This window comes from Dipodomys ordii, unplaced genomic scaffold (genome assembly GCF_000151885.1).
Source record: "Dipodomys ordii isolate 6190 unplaced genomic scaffold, Dord_2.0 Scaffold27, whole genome shotgun sequence".
Taxonomy (NCBI): Eukaryota; Metazoa; Chordata; class Mammalia; order Rodentia; family Heteromyidae; genus Dipodomys; species Dipodomys ordii.
Window position 1 is genome coordinate 4,567,969 of NW_012267243.1, and position 15,643 is coordinate 4,583,611.

The window sequence follows — 15,643 nt, forward strand, 5'->3', positions numbered from 1 at the left end:
CCCGGTGCTGTGCACCCCGGGAATGCAGGTCTCTCTGATGGAGCCGACTGTCAGCATGGAGGTGCGGGGTCGGAAAGGGAAGGCACGGTACACCGTCCCCACCAAGGCACCGTCTACTGACATTTGACTTGTTTCTTTTGGGGGGTCGGCCGTGGAGCTTGAACTCTGGGCCTGGGCGCTGTCCCTCGGGGCCAGCGCGCTACCACTCCAGCCCCAGCGCCGCTTGCGGTTTTCTGAGCGGTTTATTGGAGATCAGAGTCTCCCGGATTTTTCCTGCCCGGGCTGGCTTTGAACCGCGATCCTCGGATCTCAGCCTCCTGAGTAGCTAGGATTACGGGCGTGAGCCACCCGTGCTTGGTTCTACTGACATTTGAAAGTGAGCACTTCCAAGCAGAAGGCCCCAACAAAAGGAAGCCTCTAAACTTAATTACTATTGAGCAAATGAGGGCGATTCAAACTACAGAGAGCCTCCTTTGGTTGTCCTGGGTGGGTAGGGCCTCCCGAAGAAATACACAAAGTGTGGAAAGTGCCTTGAAATTGGTCTCAACACAAACGAGTAGGTTAAGACCTGGCATTTCTAAAGGTCCTTCCCCCACCTAACAAAGTAACACCTTATTCCATTTGTATTTTCTTATTTCCAACTCCATTAAAAGCTCAGAAAGGGGTAACTCGGCTGTGGTCAAAGCTGCGGGGGCTGAAAGTGGAGTCTACCAGTGCTTGGAGCTCTGTATTTCGTTTGGCGTTGGTGTGGCCAGACTGGATAGTTGGAAGAGTTGAGTATGGTTAGAGAACAGAAGCATAAGACTCTACTAAGCTATTTAGGCCTCAGCCTATGTGAAATAGTGATTATGAAGATGAGATAAAACATTTTATGGACTACCTTTTCTTTGTATGCTGGTACTGGGACTTAAACTCAAGGCCTGGGTGCTGTCCCTGGGGCTTTTGTTCATGGCTAGCATCCTACCTCTTGAGCCATAGCTCCACTTCTGGCTTTTTGCTGGTTAATTGGAGATAGTCTCATGGACTTTCTTGCCTGAGCTGGCTTTTAACTGTTATCCTCAGATCTCAACCTCCTGAGTAGCTAGGATTAGAGGCCACCAGGCACCCTGCTTATAGACTATTCTTCATAAGCCACAGGATATCATTCAAATTCTTTAGTTACTGGGCCATCTATAATAATCTGTGCAAGTCATGCTCATATATTATAGCAGCAAAATGGCAGGGGGTGGAGGGTGGCTAGATTTGCAGGCTGGGGAAGGGCCCAAGAGTTGTTGGGGTTTTTTAGGTCCCAGTCAGGGACTCAAACTCAGTACCTGATGCTCATTGGATAGCACTCTACCAACTGAGCCACACCTCCAATCCCAAAACCAAGGAGTTCTAAGTGTTAATGAATCCTTTAATGTTTCTAGGAACTGAATTATGCTCTACTATTAATTTGTTCAAGCCCTGAGTCTACATCTGGGTCTTCAGGAGATTAAATGAGGTCATAAGGGTGGAGCCCTAATCTACTTGGACTGTGGCCTTAGAAAAGAAAGATCTACCAAGAGGGAACACAGTTGAGAAGATAGCCATCTTCCAGCCAGTAAGAGTACTCTTAACAAGAATCTGACTTTGCTGGCACTCTTGATCTTAGAATACCAGCATCCAGAACTAGGATAAAATAAAATTTCTGTTGTTGAAACCACCAAGTCCGATGGTATTTCATTATGGCAGCTTGAGCAGACTGAAGCAAATATGTCTTTGCTTAGAGATAAGCGCCCCTCCTACCACCTCCACCACCTGGCATTTTGTTCAGCACTTCCACAGTTGTCTCATTTTTAATTCATAACTGTGTGAGGTGGAATTGGCAAGATTTATTTTTAAATGAAGAACCTAAGTCTCAGAAAGAGAAGTGATTTGCTGAAAGGCCTACAGTTTGAATGACTGACCCAGGACTTGAGTTGCCCCAGACATTGCCAGTCCTTAGCCAGTTCCAGATTCTGGGGATAGAAAGATGGATATGATTTGGAGGTAGGGAAGGCAGGGCCTGGTCAGAAAAACTTTTAAAAAGTAAATGAATAATTACAAACGTGTCTGCTGGGATTAATTGGCCCTGCAGGTATGAGGGAGAGCTGCCAGGAAGAGGAAGCAAGCGTGGGAAAACATGGCTTTGGGGGAGCTACAAGTTCTGCTGCATTTAGGATACTGGGGGAGGGATGGAAAGGGCAGAGATGCCCCAGATGCCTTTGGAGATATGGGTCTTCATTCCCCTGCCAAAGACTCAGATGGCATCTCTCCTGGGCCCTAGCCAAAGGGGAGGGATGGAACCTGGATTTCAAGGCTGGGTCCTAAAGGACCCCATGCCCCTGAGGAAAAGCAATAGTAAACACTTCATTTAGGTTCTTATGGACACTCCATAGTAAATTACCTTTGGTTGGTTGACCTGGAGTCTCCTATAAGTACCTTTATTACAGCCCTTACCCTGTGTAAGTGAGTGGTAATGTGCTTTAATTGGAAAGTGTGGATTGTAAACACCTTGCTTTTTCTCATGAGGTCCCTGCCCCAGGTCAATGTTTTCACACAGAATGATGGGTCTCCCGAGGGACAGAGTCTTTCTAAAATGAATACACGATCATTCTTCACAAAAGGAATGCAGATAACTAATTAATGAAAGGACTAATGAAGGGTCTGTCTCCTTCTGGGAGCTTTGATACAAGCTCTTAGCAGTGATAGGCAGATACAAGGATCTACTTACCTTGCACAGTCTTTTTTTTTTTTTTTTTGGTAAGTGTGATCTGCATACTTGTGCTTATCACATTTTAATCCATTCTGGCTTTGGGGGATTTATTAAATCCCAGCACTCAAATAACCTTGTCTGGGGAAGAAATGGGCCTAGCAGGGCTTCATGCACTTAGAGAGCCTCTCCCAGAAGCCAGGTTCCAGAGGCCTGCCCACCTCCCAGGGGTCCTCATTCCGAGCACCAGGCCAACAGCCAATTTAAAGGCTGGCTCTGGGATTTCAACTCCTCTCTGCCTGGCACTGAATGAACACTATCACCTCTACCTCACTGGAGACCTCATTAGGACTTGAACTCCCGTCTTTGTTCCTTCCCAGAGGGTTCTATACAGGAGGAGAAGTGGAGGGAAAGAAAGGGTCAGGTAAACCCACAACTCCCAGAGCAGCAGGAGTCCAACAGCCTCAGAGAACTGGGAAGTGAGTAAACAAGCAATTACCAAAAAGAAAGGCAAGAAAGCCAGTAACCTGAGAGGCGGCTTAACTAATTTGATTTCTCCTCCCTGCCTTCCCCTCCAGGTCTCCTCCCACCCAGCCTCCCCAGGCTAATTTCTCCACCCAGTGCCGACTTTCCAAGTGAAATTTCATACCCCTTGGTTGCAAGGGCCAGGGGTGAGAGACAGTTATATTCTGGCCGGATTCCTCCATGGCTTGGCCACTGTCATCTCTGCTCTTTGTTTAAGGACAGTGCTGAAATCCTCCCTACTCCAATATCCGACAGCCTTTCTGTCCCTCTCCCGGGGAGAGAGGAGGTTAGGAAGAAGGAGGTGACTCAGAACTGCTTCTCAGAAACTGCAGCAGGAACCCAGCTGGGCTGCAGGAAGTGTGGGGTGGAGTGGAAGAACCCTCACACTCCCCACTTTGGCTTGTGAACAAGCTGCCTCCTGCCTACAGCTTCTAGGCTAGTCCGTTCTTTTCACTTCCTGTGGTTCTGCTGACATCAGATTCTGGCAGGTCCAGCACTTACCTTCAAAGGCTTTACACTTTGGTAGGGAAATGAAGATGGAAGAACTTTCAGGAAGTTAGACATTGTGTATATAAAGAACACCGCTGTACTGGCCCCAATAATTTCTCATCTGGATCTCGTTATCCTTATCTATCCATCCATCTGTCCATCCACCCATCCATCCATCCACTAGGTCTTACTAGGCAACCCATGATCCTCTTGCCTCAGCCTCCCATGTGCTGATAATACAGGCATGAAATACTACACCTGGCTTTTCACCTGGAACATTGAACAGCTCTCTACCCTTCTTTTCTCTCCTCCAGTCTTTCTTCTCTCCAGTCCTATCTCCTTACCCCGTGGCAAATCTAAATACATACCTGATTCCTACCTCTTCTTAAGTGCCTTCCTATTTCGTGCTAGGCAAGCACTTTAACTGTAGCTACCTCACAGATTTTAAGATGAAACCAAATTCCCCAGCACAGCATGTTTTATCTTTTATAGTCTAATCCTTTAAACCCTGGGGCCATGCACCACTCTTCACTCCTACCTGGACCAGAATGAAGCATTTGTAATGCCCAGCTCCTTTTCACTATCCTAGAATCAGTCTTCATACAGGCAAAGATTGTTTTATCTGGAGTGATTTCTTCCTTATTCCCAACTTAGTTAATTCCATCTGGAACTCGGTACAGAAATAACCTCCCCCTCCCCGGGAACCCTTCTAACTCTCTCTTCTACACTTCTCAACATTCCTGTATCACCCTAATATTAAACATGATGGAAAACCAGTTTTTTATTCCTCTCCATTCTAGACATTAAGTCTCTTACTCATCATCTTACCCAGCATGAGGCACAAGGAAGCCAGTAGATGGTTGAATGAAAAGCTGACTGGCAGACAGAGGAGTTTGTGGAAGATACAGAAAGTCAGAGACTGATAACATCACTAAAACTAAACTGTAAGATGAGTAACCTATTACTTGTAAAACTCAGCTGGGGTAGGATGGCGGGGGACAGAGGGTTGACATAAGAGAGGAGACTGAAGTGATGATTGTTTAAAATTACGAGTGAAGACAGTTTTCAGTGGAAGCTGGAGAGCAGGAATGAAAATGAGCTACACTAGAGGTAATGCTGCGGGTTTAACCAGTATTTGGGTGCGTTGGCCAGAGGGATGGGGGAGGGGAGAAAAGGCCAGGATTTGCCACTCTGGTGATTAGAAGGGATGTAGACTTGGGTAAAGAGAACCCTCCTCTAAAGTCGAGAGAAGGTCTTGGGTGCAGATAGCAGTGAAGGGGGTGGGGGGCGGGGGACAGGGCTTCAGGGAATGTGGGAGAGGAGATGATCTGTCTGTTTTTAGAAATAGCTTCAGCTAATTAAAACAGAAAGCAAACAGACTGGAGGAATTTTGAGCTCTGGGTTGAGTTTTGTCTCTGGGTGGTCTAAGCAGACAAAGACTAACAAGTTAGGGCTTTACCTTATCCTTTAGAAAATTGAGACAAAGGTCCAGTAATGATGTTGGTTTGTAAATCACTGTCACAGTTTTAACAAGAAAGGATCCCACTACCAAGGGCAGCTATTCCCCCTCCACCCCCCAATTTCTCACCATGTTCCAGAAGGCTTTCTTGGGGAATAATGCTATTTCTCCATTTGAATGGAGCTACATTTTACCAAGTACATTCATTGCCTGTCTCAGTCCACCTTTTCCTACTTCTCACTGCTCTCCTGTTTTCTGACTCTGAGTTTATTTTAGTCTTCGGTTTCTCTTTTAATCATCACAGACATCTGTCTCTCTTGCTGTCCCCATCCAGCCACCCCACTCTCTCCCACTCCTATTCTCATCTCCTTACCTCTCTGGTTGCCTTAACAGGCCTAAAAACTGCTTGGCTTCCCTCCCTCTTCTCTCCAGATCTGCAGTCTCTTTGTTGGACATGTCTCAACCTGTTTTCAGCCTCAAGACTAATCCTCCATAACACTGAAAAAGACAGATGAGGTCAGACTTGGTGGGGAGGGAAGAAAGAGAAAATTTCGTACCCAGGAAACCACACTCATTCATAACTGGCTTTTTAAATGAGAACAGACTACAAGTGTGTGTATGTGTGTGTGTATACATGTGAACACGTGTGCAAATGTGTTTCCTCCTGGCAAGATCACCAATTCCTTCTTTGCTCATAGCACATGGCTACATTCCAGTAGGTTTTAAGCTCTTAATATATAAAGGGGAAGTAGCATCAGAAATCTCTATCTTTAGATTGGTAGCTGGCGGCACTAGGGTTTCAGGAGTCATCCTTTTATTCTCCAGGATCCTCTAGCAGTTTGTTACCTTGCCAACTGGTAGGCTGGAGTTAAAGCTGCAAGGGTCTTCCTAGGCTGGGAAAAAGGAAGAGAAAGCAGGCTGCTAAAACTAACAAGGTCCCTGGAGTAATTTAGTAGTGTCTCTGGTCTCCTTTTATTTGACAGAAGAATGAAAAGAAGGTGTTTATTCCTCCTGATAAGAGACATATTTAGTTTTTTTATTCCAACCCTTTTGACCCTCGTTATGGCCCTTTTTATACCCACCCAGCTCTGTCTTCAGACATGTTCAAGTCCTTCCAGCTGACCCAAAGTCTTTCTTGCTGTGACCCTGGTTCTTTCTCTTTTCTCCTTTATGCCAGGTTTTTCTTGGGGAAAGGGTTATAGCCAGAGATGCCACATCCTTCTCTTTACTCTCCTTATAATCTGGTTCTGTCTAATCTTCTGCCAGAACCTTTGTTAAAATCACCCATGATAATCTCTAGCTCTTTTTACTTCTTTCCCTGTTCTGCTGTCCTATTCTTTGGCAGTGGCCTAGCTCTGCTCCTACCTCTTTACAGTACCCCACCATCACCACCCCCCCACACACACACATACACACAAGCGCACACGAGTGCAGGCTTAAAGTTAGGGCTTCAGTTTTGTCCTTAGTTTTTTTCAAAGCTGATGCTTGACCACTGGAGCCACAGCTCCACTTGCAGCTTTTTGGTGGTGAATTAGAACTAAGATTCTCACTGACCAGACTTTGTGCTTGAGCTGGCTTGGAATGATGATCCTCAGATCTTAGCTTCCTGAATAGTTAGGATTATAGGCAGGAGCCACTGGTACTGCCCTGGCATCTTGCTCCTTTGGACAGCTCTCTCTCTCCTCAAGACCCCAGCTCTATCATAGCTTTCTGCCCTTCCTTCTTTCCCTAAAGAGTTTCTTTAGGATCAAAGGTCTCAATGTGACCGTCCCTTCCCGTCCCAAAGCAATAGAGGAAAAGGCCCAGAAGCCTGCAGGAATGTTTCTCAAATTGCAAATTGTTTCATATGGCTGAAGGCAGCATGTGAGGGGAAGATTGACAAGAGGGAACGAGGCCTCCAAGGATCTAAAGCTGATTATTTCACACTTTACCTTGAGATCAGCAGAAATACCTGCTTTTTACATCTTTATGTGCACGTCAATCATCTGAGGGATCTTGTTAAACTGGAATCAGTAGGCCTGGAATGGAGGCCTGAGATTCTGCATTTCTTGTAAGCTTCCCAAATAGTAAAGCATCTTATTTTGAGACTAAGGAACTGGACACACTTGATCTATTATCAGATTTTCTGGAGGTTTCTATGTTGTTTTTTCAACTCAGCTAGAATGTAATCACCCTAAGGGCCAAGATTCTGTTTTTTTTTACTATATCTTTGTATTCCCCATAAGTGAGCTCCCTGTGGGTGTTTGTATGTGTGTTTATTTTTGTCATCACTGGGGCTTCAGCTCAGGGCCAGAGCACTCTCTCTTAGTTATTTCTCAAGGTTGGTGTTTCACTACTTGAGTCATACTTCCACTTCCCCTTCTGGGTATCCTTGTAAGTACTTAAATGGGACCCAGTGCTGAGCCCTTTACAGGTGTTTTGCTGCACTAATTTATCTTCTAACTACAATTACAAGCAAGTGGATAGTTAAAACAAAAACAAAAAAACAGCCTATATGAGCCGGGTGGCAGTGGCTCACGCCTGAAATCCTAGCTACTCAGGAGGCTGAGATCTAAGGATTGTGGTTCAAAGCCAGCCCAGGCAGGAAAGTCTGTGATACTCTTATCTCCAATAAACCATTAGAAAACCAGAAGTGGTGCTGTGGCTCAAGAGGTAGAGCACTCTCCTTGAGCTGAAGAGCTGAGGGATAGCGCCCAGGCCCAGAGTTCAAGCCCCACGACCGACAAAAAAAAAAGCCTATAAATAAAAATGAAGAAAGATCAGTGACTTTCCAAGCAGAAAGTCCATAATCAGATTCAAGTTCGTAGTCCTCTGGTCAGACGGGTCTTTAGGAAATAGAGGAGCAATGAACTTGAATACTGCTTTTACTTGGGTCCTCACTTGACCATGCAAGATGATCAACCACTCACCTTAAATCTCATTTATTCTCTCCTACTGGTAAGTAGGACTCTCCCCTCTTTCTTCTCTCTCATTCAGGGACCCTGAGTAAGCCCACTTAGGGGACTCATACCTGATGCTGAGGAGACTAGAAGGTTGGGAAGCAGACAGCTGGACCAGCCCACATGCCAGGACTGCCCACACGCCACAGCCCAGCCTCTCTCAGCAGTGCAGACTTGCTCTCAGCAGTGCCATTTGAACACAGTAAAGTGAGGGGAGAAAGCTACAGAAATTATAGAGCAACCACAGCCCTAGCTTAGTGTCCCATGTACCTCAACTTCAGTTTCTGAGGTGGAATGTTGGCTTTTAGTGACTGCTCCCGTGATCATAAAAATAAAAGGCACTCTAGTCTCCTAAAGTGGGTCATGTGGGGGGCAAGGATGGAGAGCTGATAAATGCAGATGCCAAAGAACTTTCACCCTTGTCCAGACCAAAAATAAAACTTGGAAATTGTCTGAAGAAGACAGAGTTACAGCCTAAGAAAGGTCTGGAAGAAGAAGGTGGGTGGGGTGTTCCTGCCCTAAATTCACTTGGCCCACAGCAGACCTTGAGCAGAAGTTCCTCCGGATGCCTCCCCCAACCCATCACTTCAAAGCCTTGAGCTCACTTCCTGCTGGTCATATCTGCTGCTTGATGCCAGATAACTGAACCCTTCTCCCACTTCTAGTAGTAACTCACTGTAAAGAGTCTCTATTAATCAAAGAGAGAGGGAAGACAAGGCAGAGAGGCCCTTTGTGACTTCTCCATCCTAGCAGTTTTGTGATTGTTTTAGAAAGTGACCTCTGCAGTTCCAGAAAAGGACTACATTCTACACAGATGTTGTAGAGTCCACGTTTGGGCTGTCCTTGGATTTTTTTTTTTTTCCTGCATCTGGCTACCAGCCAAGCTGGCTTTTAGTCGCTGCTAGTACGCAGACTCCTCTTCCATTCCTTCTATTATGATGGGACTGGGGAGTGTGATGAGGGACAGGGAGAGAGTAACTTCCAGCTCTCACAGCTGTGGCTTGATCTCTAAGTCCCAGAGTCTTTGCAAATCTTACAGTCAGGAAATCCACGTCTTTGCTCTCTTAGTGGGCTGTTCCATTCCCGACCATAGCTATTCACTGAGCAGACTCGTTCTCACTTTAAGGATGACAATGAGTACCATCCAGTGAGAGAGTCAGGGAAATGAGACTTAGAAGACTCAGCCAGACAGAAACGGAAGGTGAATAGCTACAGCCTTAGCGGAAATATCTATGCCAGATAGGCCAGGATGATGTAACTAGGGCGAAGTAGCTAAGTAGGTGCAGATCAGCTTGGGAGAGAAATACTTGGTTGGATGGCATCCTAGATTCAAGAAGGCGACAAAGTATGGAGAGCAGCCACAGGAAGTCCCAAGTCTAGAAACAACTATCAGTGCTTTGAGAAAAGGAAACACAGGTTTACAAAGGGAACAGAATAGTTTGGTTTGGTTTTGCTTGTTTTTGGTTATTTCAGACCAAGCAAGTTCCCAACTACTTCTCTGCTCCAAGACTTAGGAGGTGAATGGGCAGAAGAATAAGCATGTGGGAACACACAGCTTTTAGCACATCCCTAGTTCTAGAAAAATGGAGAAGAGCCTTGCCTTGGCATCTGGTGAAATGACTGGGCAGGGAAACTTGGCAGAAGTCCAGTTTGTTGGGAGAAAGCAGAGAGCTGGGATCAGGGCTGGCTTGGTGTTAAATGAGTGGGAAAAGAATAGCTAATTCTCACCTTCATCCTGGAAGTTAGGAATATGGCTTATCACACAGGCATAAAGGCTGCTTGTCACCAGATCTCAGACCACTTTATTATACAAGACTCTTAATCAGTAGATTTACCAGCAGGTACCACAGGCCTCCTCTAAGCCAGTCCCCTGAATCACCAGCTAGAGATGCACAGTAGAGTAACTGGAACCAGCTCTTCTTTCCTCCTTTCCAAAATGACCACCATTCATCTCTGCAGAAGTAGACAGCACACGCTGCTGTGGGCTGCTGTTGGTCTGCACAGCAGTGAAAGGGAGAGGCTCTTTCAGGAATGCAGTCCCTGGAGGTTTCCCCTTCCTTGCCCGAAGGATTCCAAAGGTCTGAGACAAACCCCACGATGTCATCCAACTGAGATGCTTTGGGCTATATTCTTCTGGGAGAGGGCAATCACTAGAGAAGGACTTTATTTTTTAAACCCTCATTCCCACTGGGGGAGGGGAGTAATACTGGCACACTTTAGGAAAAACTGTTTGGATAAGGAAAGGAAACATTCAACCTAGATGTGTATTCTCTATGTACCCCGAAGAACTGTTACTGCAAACTCCAAGGGCATGAGTTAGGATCTCTGATTCCTAACACCAACTCTGCTTCTACCATGGTTTTTCCTCCCGAGGCTTTCCACGGGTTAGATTTTTAAATGTGAACAATGGTTCAAAGGTTGAGAGACAAACTGCTCATTACTGGAAAGAGTGCCAGGAATCCTGGGAAGTCGACCTCACTCTCCACTGGAACACTGTGCCTCATGGTTACGCTTCTTTTATAGTCACTGGAAGGTTGGCTCAGCTTTTCTTTTCATTCCCATCTTCTTTCAGGAACTGCTGGGATAAAAGGGAGCCAAGGAGAATAAAAAATTCACAAACGGGACAGGAATAAAATATTTAGGGCAAAAGATCAGAAATTCTTTGCTTATCAGAACTGAACTAACTCTTCGTTGTAAAAAAAAAATACTATAGGGAAATAAATGCCAGTTAAACTCCATGTAACAGTGATATTAGCCTATAGACTCATCAGTGTCTCTAAGCAAGACAGTCATGCCTATTAAGTTGAAGACACTCAGATTAACCCAGTGATGAAAACAGAACATTTCTGCCATCATTAAAGTCAGTTCCAACATGAAATACATCCTTATTCTGAGTATTCTCTCCCACTTCTCATTCCCATTGATGAATGGGAGGAATGGAAAAGTTACTAGATGCTACAAAGAAAACCTAGTCACTTTGGAGTAGCAATCCAAAATTTCCATCATTAGCTCTTTTCCCAAATGAAGATAGTTTCTGAAAGGGAGGACAATAAAAATATTAACGCAAGCTGCATGCTGGTGGCTCTCATCTGTAAATCTAGCTACTTGGGAGGGAGGCTAAGATTTGAGAATCTCGATTTGTAACCAGCCTGGGGAGAAAAATCTGTGAGACTCTTATTTCAAATTAACTCTTAAAAAGCCAGGTGTGGCTTTTGAGTGGAAAAAGCTGAGAAACATTGCCCAAGCCCTGAGTTCAAACCCCAGTACCAGCTCCAAAGAATTGATTTAAAAAAATTAAAGCAGTGTAACTGATAAGTATTGTATTAAAAATCATTATCTCCTATTATAATCTTGGAGTGCTTGTCAAAAAGCACTTCAAATACTTGGCCTTTACATAGCAGTCAGAAAAAGAAAACAAAATCAGGGAAGGAGTGCTTAGAGGTGAAGCTCAGAAGTAGAGCACTTGCCTAGCTAGTATGGCCTAGGGTCCCAAGTTCAATTCTCAGCATGAGGAGGCAAAAAAAATTCCAGACTACAGCTATGGTCTGGAGTTTCCCAAAGTGGTAGGAAATGGTTAGATACCAAAACTCTGGCTTTGTTTCTAGTCATCCTGCATCTGATTTAGCTATGTGATAATCCCGTCTTGGCATCATCTTGTTCAGGGTCTATCAATGGGCATGACTTAAGGAGCATTCTGTGCCAAGAAATTCAGGCTAAAAATAACTCTGTGAACTATTTTTTTTCCCTTTACTCATCACAGAAAGCATTTGTATGTCAACAAGAACTTTGCTCCTTGTGAGTTTTTACTCCTGTTATTCCTTCCTGAAAATAGCGTTGTTTGATACAACCCAGGAAACTCACAGTTTGGTGTGAGACATACACAGCAACAAATCTATGTTGGTAGAACAAAGCTTTATGATGGCTAAGCATCCAGAGAAAAAAGAATAAAAGAACCCACACTCAGATAATTTAAAGATTTGTTCTTCTTCTTTCTTACAAACATGTACAATTCTTCACCAGAGAATGTACAATTCTTTCACAAGAGAATATTTGATTTATATACAGAATTTGCTTCTATAGTAGTAAAAACTATTAAGCACTTACTATGTATGAAGTATTTGGTTTGGTTTTGTTTTTTAAACAGTCTCACTATGTAGTCCAGGCTAGCTTGGTACTCTCAATCCCCTTGCCTTGGCCTCCTTGAGAGCTGAGATTACTTTACAGGGACATACCACCACGCCCATCAGTTATGAGGTATTTTTCTAAGATCATTAACTCATTAATTTTCACAACTCTATGAGGTACAATTATACCAATTTCATATTTGAAAAGAAAATTGAAGTAGAGAGAGGAAATAACTTGTCCAAGGTCCAAGGTCCAAGGTAGCAGAATCTTAGCAGAGCTAAGATTCAAAAATCCAGGCAGCCTGGCTCCAGCCAGAGTCCATATTCAAACCTTTACACTGTACAGTTCTCTAACAATTCTGTAAACCCACCCCCCCCACACACACAGTTTTTTTTTGGGGGGGGGTCTGGTTGTGGGGCCTGAACTCTGGGCCTGGGCGCTGTCCCTCAGCTCTTCAGCTCAAGGCTAGCACTCTACCACCTGAGCCACAGCGCCACTTCCGGCTTTTTTCTTTTTGCTTATGTGGTGCTGAGGAATCGAACCCAGGGCCTCATGCGTGCAAGGCAAGCACTCTCACAAAGATTTTTAAAAAGTTTTCTACACAGCTTTTTCCTTTTCAAATATGTCAGTTTGCATTTTCTAAATTAAGCAGACACATGGTCCCATGGTTCATCTTCATGGGAAATGAGGGATCAACAGGAATTTCAGTCTCATCCAAAATATACAGCTTTTTTAACACATCAAGTGTCACCACCTTTCTAATATTAAAAAGTGTAACTGCTATCTAGCAACAGGAAATTCGTTCCAACATTAAGTCCTGGGCACTTTTAGTTTAAGCAGTCAGCCTTCAGTGGATCTTTGGTGATTATAGCAGACCTAAAGTAGCTCATCTTTTAATGAAAATCAAAACAACTTAGGGAATTGCCTCGTTGAATAATATACAGTTATATGTGTATTACAGTGATGAGGCATAAAGTAAAAAATTCTGTATGCCTACTTATGTTAATAGTTCACTAACAGATTTGAAGAGATACCAAAGCAGTGGCTCACTCTCCTATGAAGGTTCATGTAATTGTAACTGTTAAGGCCAGGTACCATTCACAAGCTTTTTATTATAAAGGTCATAACCTTTACTTAAAGCTTTGTCTGTTTTGTCAACTTCTCCCACCTCTTAAAACATTCTAGTACTCATAAACTGGAACCATCTTTTAAAGTACTGGCATTTTAAAACAACTTTCTAATTGCTTTGCTCCTGAAATACAGATTACCTACTACCTTTCAAATACTGAACATCTTGATTTAGACAAAAACAGAAAACCTCCTGGAATAGCAATAATTTTAGCAAAATGATATGGCTGTCATGTGTTTTATCAGAACCAAAACACTGATGTCATCACTTAGGTGGCAAAAGCCAATCTGGAAGTGTTGCTTTATGAAAATTAACTTAGCTCTCTTCCTTATCTGGTTTGACACAGGAATTTCACTTTCACATATGAAACTACTTTCTACAGCTATACTAGTAAAGAAAAATAAAAAATTTCAATCCTGACACCTAGTGGAATGTAGGGGTGGACCTGTCCACTTGGACAAGTCTCATCAGCTTTACCTATGTTCTAGTTCTAACAGGCAGCTAAAGTCAGCATTTTTTTCCAGTTCAAATCTGTAAAATAAGCCATGATATATAAATTAACAGATTAGTTTTAGGTAGAAACATTTTTGTGGATAAGGGCTTCAGAAGTTGATGCTAATTGGTGTTAGTTATTGATGCTTATTAATGTTAGACACCATCAGATTAGGCTGGAGAAAATTGGCCTAAATTGACTATAGAAAGGGCAGTTGTAGTCGTACCCATTTCAAGAAACTGCTGGTCACTGATATTAGTATCTAATAGCAGTCTTATGGTATGGGGATGGGGGGGGGGACAGTACATGTGTCTCTCCTGATACTCAGTGAAACCAGTGAACAATGTCCTTGGTCTGTGAATGTCTGATATTAAGAACCACACCTTTAATTTTCTAGCGCAGACCTTGGCACCCCTCCCCCACTTTGCTGGAAAACCCAGGCAGGTGATTACAGACAAGGAGGCAGTGAAGTTGCTTCAAAATATTTAATACGTGTTAGACACGTAAAGTTACATTTTTATACAAAAATCGATACAAGGAAGGAGAAAATACTGTACAAAAACCTTATCAGCTCCCCCAACCTTTATACAACAAAGACTGGAGTCACCATATCTACAAACCCATAAGGTCTTTCCACATAGGGCTTGTCTGTAAACTCTGTTTCATTAAACACTTTTTTAAAAGCACTGTGTAGTTCTGAGCTAGAGCTTTTAAAAATATATCTTTTCTCTATAAACTCCGTATTTCCAAGCTTGAACTCTTGGGTGAAGTTCATCAAGCTTTCCCCACCTCCCGCTCCCCCCCCGCCCCCCCGCCGTGAGGAGATGAAGGTCCCTTAATATTCCCCTTTCCCCAGAGTAATCACAGGGTCAGAACGCTTCTTCTGTGCGAAGATGGTGGGGAGGAGAGAAGGAATGAGAGTCTCCGCTGCGGGCTGCTCCCCGCCAGTGGCAGGCAATCCGGGGAGGAGGCCCCTCCCGGCTCGGGGGGCAGCTCAACTCGCACGACAACGGTGTGTAAAGTCCCCTTCCTCCCCGAGATCAGCCGGGGAACTCCCGCGCCCCCGCCGTCAGCCGCTTCCTTCTCCGGGCGGAGGGCGGAGGAAAGTCCCTGTCAGTCCCCAAAAGTCTTAAGCCCCGGGGAAGGGGTGGTGCGTTCCAGGCGGACAACAACAACAACAACAAAAAAGTCTAAATTCAACAAGACGAACTTACAGACACACACGTACACAAAAGGTTAACGATCGATCGTCCTCTTCCTAGGATTAAGCCTCCGACTCCAGGTCTCCCGCCCGAGCCTCGAGTCTCGACACAGCAGGGCTTGCCAGGCCGGGGTCAGGGTGCTGCCCCGCAGCCACCAGTCTCCCCCGACGCGCTCGGCGCCTGCCGTCTCGGGGCGTCCTCGTCGCCGGGAGAGGCCCGGCCCTCACTTCGGGGACGCCCCGCTGCTCAACCTCCACCCCGCCGCCCGGGACCTGGGGCTCAGAAGGCCACGATGGCTGTGCTCCAGGGGTTCATGTCTCTCAGCACCGGCTTATCGCAGCAGATCTGCCCCGGCTCGGCGGTTTCCGGACCGCCCTCCCCGGCCTCTTCCTCCTCCCGGCCGCCCCCGGGGCTTTTCCGTAAGAGTCCCGAGAAACTGGAACCGAAGATGCTGATGAGGTTAGCCACGTTGCCCGTCTCCATCTCCTCCTCGCCGCCGTCCTCTTCGCCGCCGGGCTGCTCCTCCGAGTGCCGGCGCGGCTTCTTCTGCGGGGTGGCGCCGGGCGCCG

General features: G+C 45.1%; 1 protein-coding gene across 1 annotated transcript in view; it reads right to left on the reverse strand.

Annotated features, from left to right (window-relative positions):
- Positions 1–14,686: 14,686 nt before the first annotated feature.
- The window catches only part of Ier5 (immediate early response 5), a 1,900-nt gene continuing 943 nt past the window's right edge, over positions 14,687–15,643 (reverse strand). Inside the window, exon 2 of the mRNA XM_013015513.1 lies at positions 14,687–15,641. Coding sequence (XP_012870967.1) covers positions 15,354–15,641 — 288 coding nt within the window. The 3' untranslated portion in view covers positions 14,687–15,353. The remainder of the gene's footprint in view (positions 15,642–15,643) is intronic.